Raw genomic sequence first — 13,117 nt, forward strand, 5'->3', positions numbered from 1 at the left:
GCGTTTCAAGCTTCAGGATTGGGTGCCGCTGGGTGTATTTCTGTTTGTGTGTGACCTTCTGTGTACAGAGAGATTTCATGGCTCTTTCACCAATATGATGCACGCAGACTTTAGGATACAGGTTTTGTAATGCTGTAGGGAGAACTCGTAAGATCTGCCCAGAAACAACCTAATTCCAGTCTTTCCGCTTGCTCTTTTTTTATGATCAAAACCATTTTTCTGGGAACATCAAGATCACACATACTTGAGCTTTCATTTGTTTCCCAGATTTTTCAGTCAACCTTTTGAAAAAAAAAAATTGAATCAAATGAGACCTGGATCTGCTTTTCTACTGGAGGAATTTGCCATGAGGAGGAAAAATAAAAGACCCTGGTGCACCCAAGTTGGCTCTGATAAATCTTGAATAGCCTATGAACACCTTCTATAGTGCATTAAACATATGGGCTGCATTATGAGTCACAACAGCGTGACCACTGCGCCTCAGATCCAACCTGCAGGGCTGCAGCCAGGGGATGAATATACACACTGGCCTGAATATAAAACAGGCTGTAATATGAATTTATGTGTGTGTTGTTTCATACAATTCTCCCAGAGTTAATCCATCAACAAAGACTTTTTTTCTGCATTAAAACAGAATGAAAGCTAAGCTAAGATAGCTGTTATTGCATCTATATGTGAAAAGTGCTGCTAAAAAGACAAGTGGAGCTGAATTATAGACAATCGCGGAAATTATTAATAGTGTGTGTTTGGGGGTGGGGGTGTGGGGGGAGGGGGGTAGGGGGTGGCGTAGCAAAGTCTTCGACTATTTTCCGCGTGACCACAACTGTAGTGTAAATAAATACAAGCGCGCCACTGCGCAGTGTCGCACGTGCACACGCTCGCTCCCGCCGCCGGCTCGGTAGTCGCGTTGTCCCGCGCAGCGACCAACAAACGGTTGTCGATTTCCGCACGGGACAGATCCTGAAGGATCCAGGCAACATGACGACAGAGGTAAGAACATATAAGCCCTTTCACTCCTTTATTCCAGTCTTCTGTGAAAATATAACGGAATTTACTGTCTGTCCGCAAATTATTGCTATTTTTAGAAACGCGGTGAGCGTGATTGACTTGCACGTGTTACTCATTTATCGACGATCATGTGCTTGTCTTCGACTCCATGTTCTTGAGCTCTGTTTCTGCACATCATCAGGTGGGGCTTTGGGAAAGTGTTTTTAGATCTGTGTGGTGTGTCTGTGTGTGTGTGTGTGGGGGGGGGGATTCTTATTTAAGTGGTAACAAACAGAGGTGGGGGACATCCTGTGGATTGAAGATGAGGACTTAAAAGAGCAGTGATGAAGGGGAAGCAGCCAGCACCATGGACAGGGACTCTGTCCTCTCTCTCCTGCAGCTTTCTCATGCCTCATAAAACCCTCCACGTCTGCAGTGTGTCATGATGGACAACTTTACGAGGGGCCGCTAAATAGATGTACAAATCAGCTGAACGGTTTAACACAAGTGTTCAACGGAGAGCATCAACAGCGTCTGCAGGTGTATTTTTAGTCTCGGGAACGCCTGGTGGCTGTCAGACCTGCAGCACATCCTCCCGTCTCTCCTTCGGTGTCCTTGCCGCTGTGGCTATAATGCAGAATAGAGCTGCCTTAGTTATCATGCTAATGAGCTCAGCAGGAGAGTGGCTGCTGGACAGAACACTCAGTTGTTAGCAGCTCCTATTCCAAAAATAACAATCATTTGCTGGTGCCCAATCTACCTGTGCCTTTATTTTTGTCCTGTGCTTGCGAGACCTGCAGTTATTTCCTCTGGTCCTGCGCCAGTGTCCCTGTCCAAGTCCAACCAATTACACACCAACATACTGAGCAGCAAATGGGGGCAATCATGTCCAACACCCGTCAATTAACCTGCGGCATATTTGATGCGAGGAGGCCGCCACGCTTCTTAACAATGGGCGATCTGAGTTTGGGATGAGCTGCTGAGTGCTTCCACGTGTCATTTATGGATCATTACAACAAGCTCACACACCGTCTGAGTGGATCCGTTAAGTCCTCCACATGCTCCTCTGGACAGAGGACAGTTGGCAATGCATTTATCGGGACACTTGATGGTCTGCTCTTCGGGCCCTGGTCCTGCGGAGGCCGACCCTTCACTCTCAGGGTTGTTTCAGATACGTCCAACCATCTACGCTCTCCTGGCTCACCCAGCTCAGCAGTGAACACCGGAGATGCTGCCCACGTCTGCGGAGATCCCGCTAAAGCCAGAGAATTGACAGTGAGGGAGAAGCTGGAAATGTCTTTTCTCTCCGTGCTTGCGTGCGCGGCCTCAGCCGAGCGTGCCCACTGGCAGCACTAATGCAGGCTGTCGCTGTGCGTTGGTAGACTCAGTGTGACTTAACTGGGAAACACAGAGCAGCAATGGCAGCCGCACAGATTTAAAAGGAACGACAAGACGTTTAGTGTCTCTTCATATTAAAACTGTGCACAAGAGAAGACCTATCATGTTCATTTATAACATTTCACTGTGGATTCAATTCTATATGCAGGCCAGGCATTATTGCATGTAATTTGCTCTTGCTTTGTGTTGAATTAAATGAAAGATAATAGGCATGGGTGTCGAGATCAGACAGCATTTCCTGTTAGCGTCCTGGTTGATCTGCATGACATTTGGTCTGACTGTGGACCATATTTAGCTGGACTGTCAGGCTGGACTGAGAGCACTTTCTCCCACACAGTGAACGTCAGCAGCCTCCCAACAGGAAACATTCATCTTCAGGGCTCAAACGGACAGAGCAGGCAATATTTGATAAGGTCAAGTTTTCGAGTATCAAAGCAGAAGGGCTGCTGGAGGACTTGGCATGGTTTTGCATTATTCATTCTTATTTCAGATTTGTGAGCGATTTTCTCAGGGTGCCTACTTCCTGGTCGTTGCTTTCTCACGCTCTAGTGAGACGTCATCAATCGCCACCCAATTCCAAGTTCGCAAACTGCCAAGTACACTCCAAGTTTTCTGGAAGAGGCCTAGTTTTTCTAGTATGCTTCAGCTCCCTTCTCAATTCACAGGCCTGGTCTTGTGAACTTCTGGAGTATACACATGAACATCTGTACTTTGAATTTACTTGATTTTACATATTTTTACATGATTTTACGCAAATTTTACTGCTCCTGCTAGCCAAGGTGAAAGGCATTGTGGGAGATATAGCTGTTCCAAGACCGCATATGCCATGACTGATGTATACAGGGGGACCTCTACTTACGAGCGTCTCTACATGCGGAATTTTCAGGTTACGAAACGTCTCAATGGGAAAATATTTCCTCTTGTTACGAAAGAGATTTCAGGATGTGAAAGGCAAAAATATGCTACCGCTGCTACTCGCAGCTCGCGGAGTTTAGTGAACGCAAACATGCTTGTAGCTGCTCTGCCATTGGTTATCGCCTAGCATTTTCCTGTCATCCCATTGGCTAGTTGGGACGTCAATCTGTACAAGTTTGTGTGTATCCTAGCGTCGCGAAGTTGGGACGGTATCCCATAATACATTTAATCTCAGGCAGCAAGTATACACTCCAGAGGTTCACCAGATGGTGCCTATGTGTACTGAGTATTGAGATATTTGTCTGTTATCCATTATGGCCTAAGAAAACAGGATTCAAATTCATTATTTAACACTAATAATAATAGTCAACATTAATCTTGATATAAATGTACATATATCAACAGAACTTTAAAGAAATTCAAACAGTGTTCCAGAGTTAGACCCTTTACTTAATTTGCCCCTGTAATTTAACAGATTCTTCCCTGCCCTCTCCACCATTCTCACTATCCCACAAAGATTTACTGGCCTTCATCTTTACAGTTTTTTTTCTGCCCACAAAACCGCCAACCATCCAGCCTGATTTGCTGCCACTGGATGTGCAGTATTACCGCTGTTATGACTGAGCCGTCAGATGAAAAAGCTGATAAAGCTCCTTTGACCTTCGAGTTATTTGGATTATCTGGAGGAATCCATTTTTTACAGGGCCTGTTTTTCTTGTGCGGGATCTGTTTTTCGAAACTCCGGAGTTCTGTCAGAGAGGATTACTTTGTTGGTCTGCTTCGCGAGACTCAGGTTGAGCAAGAAAGAGTGAGTTTAAATCATGTAAACTCTACAGGAGCTTACTGGGATGGTCTGTGGGGAGGTCAGGAATTAGCATTTTTAAAACGTACTTGAGGAATCTTTGTTTCAGCCTCAGCCAGTGTTGGTAAAAGGACTTTTGACCTTAAACACTGACCCCACTTAATCAGACCTGTCACGTTCAAACTCTGGTTTCCACTTTCCACTTTCTGCACCAATAAACGGTGGTGGCATTTGAATGGAGGCCTCTTGGCACATGATTCCCAGTCATGTAAAGCCGAGATCTAAGACAGGGGTCAGGAGATCAGCGACAACAGGTCAAAACACAACGTGACCTCCCATAGACGGTACTGTATGTGACTGGTAATACACAAATCCTTCCTTCTTCATTCGCATTTTTCAGACTTTTCTGGGTTTTTTCCCATGATCAAGTCCTCTGTTCTACTACCAATAATTTATACCTCATCCTTTTTTTCTGGAATGCTCCCTAACTACATTACTGCACAATAAAGGACACACGTTCTTGTAATTCTATCTTTGTGTGACTTAGGTCTCTCATGCATTACCCAGCGCCCTACCCTAACTCTAACACCCCAACTAACTTAACTAACAAACTCAACTAACTAAACCCCAATCATAACTCTCAATTTAACCCAATTCTAATCTCAACCTTAAAACCACGTCTTAACCTTCAACCAGTCCCTTGAAGGGCTGGGACACCACTGTGCACAAATGTTCTCACTTTGGTAGTTCGAACATTTGGGTATTTCGGTACTCAAAATGTTGTAAAAACAAAGGACGCGCGCACACACACCCACACACACACACACACACACACAGCCACATACACACACACACGCACAAGCACACACACACACCATCACAAGTAAATAACCTGCAGTGATCCTGATTCTTATCCAACTGATTCTAACGTGGATAAATGATGCTCAATCGCGCGCCGGTAATTGCTTCTTATAGTGGAAAGGCTTGCTGTTCATTCTGATAGCGTGCAGATGGAGGGGTGGGGGGTGTTAGGATGACGGAGGATATTTAAAGCTCTGAAGACATTTCTGGCTTTTAACAAACAGAAATAGCAGTTTGGGTGCTATTTCTGTCTGAGATCTATCTGAGATCTGTCTGAGATCCTATAGAGAGCTGACAGCCCGGCACTCTTCCCACTCTTCATTTTTCTGCTGCATCCCTTCTCCCTTGTTGAACTTTTCCCAATATTGTGGAGTAAATGCAATTGGCTCCTTTAGTGTTTCTGTGATCTGCAGCCTTTTGCGTCTAATTACCATGCTCTTGAGGGGGCTTATCAACATTCAGGGATGAGCAATATCGGCCTCCTTGGAGCGAGTGTTCGGGTGTTGAGTGCACCACTCAGCACCAAATTAGCTGCAAAGAGTCTGGTGTTTTAAATTACTGCACATGTTATTAAAGCAGGACTGCTGTAATAGTGACTTTTTGGTGTTGTTAAGTTCCACAACCTCCAGGAACTGAGACACAGTGCGTCGCTGGTCACAAAGGTCTTCATCCAGAGAGATTACAGCGAAGGAATCGTCTGCCGCTTCCTGACCAAGTTCCCCTCAGAGCTGGACAACAGGGTGAGCACAAACACAGACACACATGCCCCACTCACACCGCGGGGAAGAGGTGACACAGAGAGTGTTCTGGTTGTAATGTCTTTTCTTTTTTCTCCTGATGTTGGTTTGTGTTTGCAAGTAGATCGAGCGAAGCTTGTTTGATGAGACGGTGAAGACGCTGAATTCCTACTATGTCGAGGCGGAAAAAATCGGCGGCCAGTCGTACCTGGAAGGCTGCCTGGCTTGTTGCACGGCTTACATCGTCTTCCTCTGCATGGAGACGCGCTACGAGAAGGTGATGAAGCAGCAGTCAAACACACCCCCTGACCAGAAACAATCTGGGAAACGAGATAATCTACTGAGATAATGTCAAATGTCCCAGTTTTAAAGCATCAAAGCTTTGCACTTATCTCTTAATCTGCATGAAAAATCACTTTGGAGAGTTAATTGCTGTAAAAATAGCTGGAGATAAGTTCATCGGAAGCTGCTGCCGGTGTTTATGCTGTTTTATATTTTCTCTTTGAAAAGCTTTTCAGAGCTCGACTTGAATATTTTTAAAGCGTGTTTGTTATGGTTAGGCCCCCTCCTCATAAATAAGTCTCTTTATTAAAAAAACAAGCTCCTTTCTATAGGAAAAAGTCACACCCACGGCCGTATTTTGTAAATCTTATCTTTGGCATAACTACATCAACAGTTATACATACATAAAACATCAAATGTCATGAAGCCAGAGCGTGTGATTAATCCTCTTGTGACTGTCCGCCCGCGTTTCAGACAAGACGAGAGTGGCGAGAAGTCCCAGCATGCCTCTCTGTTGTGTTTGCCGTCACCCACATGATTCTTCTTCCTGTGGTTGTTGCGCTTCATGAACGCACCTTAATGAAAATGCTGCTGCGATGCTGGGAGCTTGACCAAGACACACAAAAGAACTTATTGCAGCGTTGAAACCAGGCAGAAATGGCCCAGTCGGCTCTAATCTTGCTGTCAGCTGGGTGCCGCTCCATTTCTGATGCTGAGACCATATCAGCCCCACAGAGCAGTTGTTTATTTGCTTCTTGAACTTAATCATCTTGGCTGGATGACGGTATGACTGATGATGATCAAATATACCCACCCAGGTCGACGCCGAGCGTGCGCTCACGCATGTGTGCACGCCGATAACAGCGACACACACCAATGAGCATGGATGACCGTGGAGATCCGAGCCCATGGAGCTTCCATCTGCCCCTATCAAAGGGTGCTGATTGCTCCCAGCATGTCAGAACAGCTACACGAGTGCACAAGTATTCATAAACTACCTCCATCTTTGATCCTTTTTGACACAGGCGGCACACACCATTTCCACTGGCGGTGACATAAATGCGTCTGTTTTACACTCACAACCTGCATGCGAACCAAACTGTGACACCTGATCCACACGTCCCGTTCCCACCACACTTAATGAGATGTGAGTGACTTCAAAATTGACTTCAAAATCCCCCATTGAAGCCATTTTCTGCTTTGTTTGCAACCTGATTTGGTTTTTAATTCTTAATGGTTCTTGGGAGACAGCATCAGGTATGTCTGGGTGGTGCAGGCCTCAGGGCCGGAGCTCTCACAGCTGCCTGCAGCTGTAGAAGGCTTCTCTGTGGTCTGCAGATCTGTTGTTTTAGCATTTTAGCAGAATCCAGGCCAATTTTCTCTCTTCATACGCTTGATTTCTGTGCCAGGTTACTACAATTAGCAGATTTATGCCTAAAGTCCTCTAGTGTTTAGTTCTCATCAGTCACCCTGGTGTATAATTGCCGTATAAGTGTCAAAAAGGTATAGATGCATGAAATGTCTGCAGCTCCAGCGGTACCGAAGAAGCCCTGAATTCAAATCAAAATGTCAGAAAAAAATTCACCGCTGTTCCGCTCGCCAGCACAAGTTGGGATGAACGTTGCCTCTGTGCTGCCTCACAGATGTATTTGATGCACGTTTCGTCCGCCTGACGCGCGCCATGTCTGCTTTAAGGGAAGCGTGGCTCATTAGCTTTGATAGATGATGCTGACTAAAGATGACATGCTAATGATGGCAGCCCGGGCCTGCACGCCCCTGGTTTCAGACTCCAGGTCTTCTCACACATTCCTCCAGTCTGAGGGGCAAAGCTCGGCCTCACTCCGCTGGCTGGAGCTGCAGCTCTGCGGTTGCTGCATTACAGACTTGCACAACTCCGAAACAAATCCAACACGAATTCCATTTGAGTAAACCGTCCGTCTCAGATGGTCCAGTGGTTCCAAATCGTCTCCACAGTCGACCAAGACAGAACACGAAGCTCGAGAGCCACCTGTGGGATTGCAGACTAAAACCTCCAAATGGAAACTTCAGGCTCGTCAGCTTAGGTTCTTTAAGTCATGACTTGTCATAAGTGGCTCAGAACTATGGTAAAAGGTCCACAGTACTTAGAGCATAATGGGATTACTCAGAGTTTAAATGCTAACGGAAAAATAAAGACGACTGAAGAAAGTCAGGATTACGTATCGTACACAAGCTCCAACAGCGAAGGAAAACTCTCCCATTTTTCATTTTTTCCATCAGAAGAGGGTTGGAGCTGCCTCATGTTTAGCCTGGTCTAAAGCTGCGCATTCTCTAAACAAACAGATCGAATATGTTTCTTTCCAGGTTCTGAAGAAGATTTCAGGCTACATCCAAGAGCAGAACGAGAAGGTCTATGCCCCAAGAGGTCTGCTCCTCACCGACCCGATAGAAAGAGGAATGAGAGTCGTATCCTTCCGCATTCTGAGCACTGGGGAGAGATGAAGAGAAATCTTTTAGATGTTTTAGACAAAACTGGGAAATGTCTGTGTGTGTATTATGGGTAATATTTCACCACCAGATGGTTTGAGGCCATCTATCACCCCGATGGATTTATTTCCTGATGCTGCATCCAAGGAAATATAGACACGAGAGCTGCAGTGATGCTGCAATGTGGCTTGTTATTTATGCTTTTTCATCAAGCAAAGACAGAATTTTAAAAAAACAAAAACAACAACAAAATATTTGAAAAGAGCAAACGCTGAGGCAGCATGTAATATTTGGCAGTGTGATTTCCAAATGTGCGGAGTGATTAGTGATTAGAGTGGGAATTCAGGCCCATTGCAGCTGAAACATCTGCGTTGGATGAATACCAAGAACTCAAGAACGCTTTGCTCCTTACCAACGATGTGTCCTTGAACGGTTCACCCCAACTCCGTGGACAATTGCTGTTCTAATATGGAACAGTGGGAACAGGGCTGAGCTAAAAAAAGAACCATGACATTGTGTAATATGTCTTTAATTATTATCATTGGTTTTTTTCCTTTGCTTGTTACAAAATGTTTTATGCAGTGTTGCTACATCGCTACATTAGTATTTATATGACGCCTCATGTTAGTCCGTAATTAATGGGACGATATGTCCTGCGTGTGAGCCCCCTGCTGCCCATTGTTGTGACAATTTACATGTGGGTTGCTAACCTATTAGCTCAATATTGAAGGTTGTTTGGATGTTGTACGAAGACATTATTTCGGCATTTCTACAACTGCAGCTGCAACCAAAGCCTAAATAACCTCGGCCAATGTGGTTAGCTTTTAATCTGTGTATGTTGACCCTTGACATGTGCGTCCTCAGCTGGAGATCAGTGTGTTTGAAGACCAGGGCTCCGTCAGCTCCAGTCCCAGCAGCGGCTTGTCGCTGGCAGGCGGTAGCGCTCGGTGACTGGAGGGGCAGCACCAGGCTTACGGGTACCACCACAGGGGCAGCGGGACGCTTACCAACATCCGCATACTGAAACATGAGAGCACCAGGTTTTAAGGGAAGCGGAGAGAAAAGAACGAGGAGGTGATCCACAGCATTCTAGATCTCCCTGCGTGGGCTTCCAACACACACCCCTCCTGAGAACAGGAGCTAGCTTACGGGAACACGGCGGAAGCCCAACAGAAAAAAAAAAACACCAGCGCAACAGAACCCGCACTTAAGGGAAAAATCCCTCCCAAACAGCTGTCTAAAGCAATCGCACTTTTTCTTCTTTTATTTTATATTTTCCATCCACATTTTCTCTCATTCCATCACATATTTTTCCATGTTTCATAGTATCTAAGTGGCCACTGCAGAGCTGATTCAGTGGGGTTTTTTCTTGATTAGAAGGGGCACCAATTCTTTAGGGACCACAGACTTTGCCTGCTTACTGACTCACCAACTGGCTGTGCAGCACTTCTGAAGTTAAGGTCAAACCACGTTGACCTTTAGCAAATTGGGCTTACGAGACTCCTCAGTTCTCTTCCTTGCTAACATGCGTTTGGCTCCAGTATCAAACAGCTGACTAAGAGCACCTTGGATCACTTATCCCTTCCATTCACTGCAGGGATCCACATCACAGATGTAGGTCCCCTGACCAGAACATGCACCCACACACACTCACACACACACACACTGAGTGCTCGTACACTCTGTGGCCAGTGACCAAACATTCCTGCACACACACATTCTGGCAGCCACGGCTTGGTGGATCCAACCCCACCAGACAATATCCTCTGTGGTCTCAGCTCATTGAGAACTCAAGCAAACCCAGACCCGGCAAAGGACTGTTCTGGATTCTGCTTACATGCACTCACATACCTGGTGTGCGCACGTGGCTTCCCATCAGACCCAGGTAAACACTAACTGTTGCGCAACAAAAACGTATTGTCAGAGTTGCTAAATGCGACTTAACGATCTGGACAGTTGGACATTCTACTTTGCTGCGTGTGGACATGGCAAAATAACTCTATTTAATGTCTGGTTAAAAAAATATTCAACCTAAACATCATCCATCTTCCACTGGACTGGACACCCATTCAGAATCTCTCCAGAACAAACCTGGGCCATGTTGTCTGCAGGCATTTAACTGGTGTCATGGTTTCTGTTTCTCCCCCTCATTTTCCACTTTGTTTTCTTCAACGCTCCCTCCTGAAATTTCTTTTTAACAGGCGCCTCATTTATTCGCATATTTATCCTTCAAGGGTGTCAAACTAAAGTGAAACCAATCGGCGGTTTCGCTTCACTTTAATGGATCTTCAAGTTGGGGGTTTGATACCTGGAAGATCGTCAGGAACCATTCTGGTGGTGTTTTTCTGTCGGGCTGTCGGGTTCAGTTGTGCTCGTGGTCGGCCTTGCGCTTGTTCGGTGCCTTCATGTTTCACCCTGGTGGGATGGACACTCAACCTGGTGCCAATGGACTGAAAGCAACTCTGCCAGTGAAAGCAGAGGAGCTAACTGGTGTACAAAGACTACACAGGAGGAAAATTGCACTCCTAAAGTGGGCGGAGCCTCCGCGATGCTGTTTGCATCCAGATCCTCAGTGTTGTTAAAGACAGTTCACCTATAAGTTTTCATTAGCAGCAACGAGCAAGATAGAGCATCATCAATTCGCTAATGTTAGCCAGCTAACAGGATTATGGCTGCCGTTTATGGTCAGACCCCAGTGTGAATTGTTCAGATTTGTGGTGAGTGGAATTAGAACAGTTGGATAACATCAAAAAACTAATATGGAGACTTAAAGAAGTCCCTGTTTCCGGGGGTTATCTGCAGGGATGTCATCAATGATTAATAGGTGATTAATATAGAGGACACAATTTTCTTCCTAAAGACGAGTTCTTTTATCAAGATATATGTTTTATAAGGTGTTTAATTATGTTGTTCAGGGGTAATTGCATGGTGATTATGTGGGTGTTAAGTGGGAAAGTAATTTATATCGTTGAATCTAAATGATCCTGTTGGATGGAAGCGATATCAGCCATCGCCCTGTCTTCAGGGGCTTAAGATCTCACAGATTAAAGATACTTTAACACAAGTATCTTCACTGAAAAACGAGTAAAAGGGTTGTCGAAACAATAGTTGCTACCAAACTCGGTTATAAAGCATCAGCTTGCAGATGACCCATTCTGCCTTCCCCACTCTGTTTCTGTAGAACGGTAGACGTTGCTACCAGAGTTCAAACTCATTATGAAACAGACGGAAAAGACACGTTTGTGGACCCGTTCATCTTTAGCAAGTCTGTTTATCTTCCCCTGTAGTTCAACCAGAGTGAACCCAGGTACTCTGACTATGTCGTGTGTTGTTCAAAAGTGAAGTCATGCAAAGATGTCTTCCATGTGTGGAACCTCTGGAACACTACCGGTCTGTGGATAACGCTGCATGATGTCATCAAAGATGACAGGAATTCAAATCCTTAGAGGAGAGACTCGCTTTATTCTGTTGTTGGTGCCGTGTGTGTGCGAATTCATGGAGGCATTTACATAATTTATCCACGTTTATTCATGTCATCTATATTTTCTTAAACCTGATGATTATGCAAATATCAAATGTCTTTGAAGGCAGAAAAATGAAATGACTATTTCAGCAAATAAATCGGCTTTAATAAAAGATTTCATAGAAAAGTTTGTTTTGTTTTGAAAGAGCTGAAGGAATCGGTTGATGGTAACAAGTCTGAAGGAAGAAAACTGACAGCAAGATCCTGGACACGTGTGTGTGTGTGTGCGTGCATGCGCGCGTGCGTGCGTGCGTGCGTGTGAACCCTCAAACAGTCTTTTGAAGTTGTGGGGACCAATCAAAATTGTCCCACTTTGATAGTAGTTTGAGTGTGTGTGTGTGTGTGTGTGTACAGTGGATCCATCATAGCCTTTTCATCAGGCTAATAATTATCAATAATATTCTGGTATTCTGGCAGCAGTTTGGGGGAGATAAAGGGAGTAAAGACAGTGATATTTTGTCTGACAGCAGAGGAGTGAATCCCGTCTCTACACCTGTGGGGGAAAGGTCAGCCTCACACCAGCAACACACTCATCCACAAAGACCTCCTTTGTTCCCTCACTTTAACCTTTCCCTCCCTATATTTAATACTTTAATTTAATCTTATTTAACAAAGAAAAACATGTGGTAACCACTTCTGGAGTCTCTTTTGTTTGTCTTGGTCATGGATGGACAAAGGTGGGGGGGGGGGGGCTCCTATTGTTTACTCTCTCAAAAGTCTAAAAACTCTGTACTTCATGAGCACCTCTGCAGTTCTGAACATGTTGTGAATGGCAGCGACGTCTGGCTAATCCAGAGCAGCCGAGTTTACAACCACGTGGAGCCCTGCGGAGGAAGCTCTCAGCATGCACGTCACACAATACCAAGAGACACACAACTGGTTCATCTACGGGACAGAAAGTCCGGTGATTACCTCCGCCCTGGTGTCCCTCTGGGGTCTGTTGTTGGCCCCGATCGATCTGCATAGCCGAGATGGTGCATCTATTTAAGCAGGTTTTGTTTGGCTCATTCATTCTTCAGGTGGTGAACACCCTGCAACCTGAACCAGTTTTATGTATTAAACTTGTTTTAGGACTATTTTTAGAGCGGTAATGAATCCCAGAGCAGCTTTACTGGAATCTGGCCCATTTGGTTCCACTGTTCTCTG

General features: G+C 45.2%; 1 protein-coding gene across 1 annotated transcript; it reads left to right on the forward strand.

Moving 5' to 3' along the window:
* Positions 1-836: 836 nt before the first annotated feature.
* Positions 837-12,071, forward strand: golga7bb (golgin A7 family, member Bb). The gene is made up of 5 exons (XM_011603491.2): positions 837-990; positions 5,578-5,703; positions 5,825-5,977; positions 8,326-8,427; positions 9,313-12,071. Exons 1-5 carry the CDS (start codon positions 979-981, stop codon positions 9,397-9,399), a joined length of 480 nt encoding a protein of 159 aa, XP_011601793.1. The 5' UTR covers positions 837-978; the 3' UTR covers positions 9,400-12,071.
* The last annotated feature ends 1,046 nt before the right edge of the window (positions 12,072-13,117 follow it).

The sequence above is a fragment of the Takifugu rubripes genome, chromosome 4 (assembly GCF_901000725.2).
Source record: "Takifugu rubripes chromosome 4, fTakRub1.2, whole genome shotgun sequence".
NCBI lineage: Eukaryota > Metazoa > Chordata > Actinopteri > Tetraodontiformes > Tetraodontidae > Takifugu > Takifugu rubripes.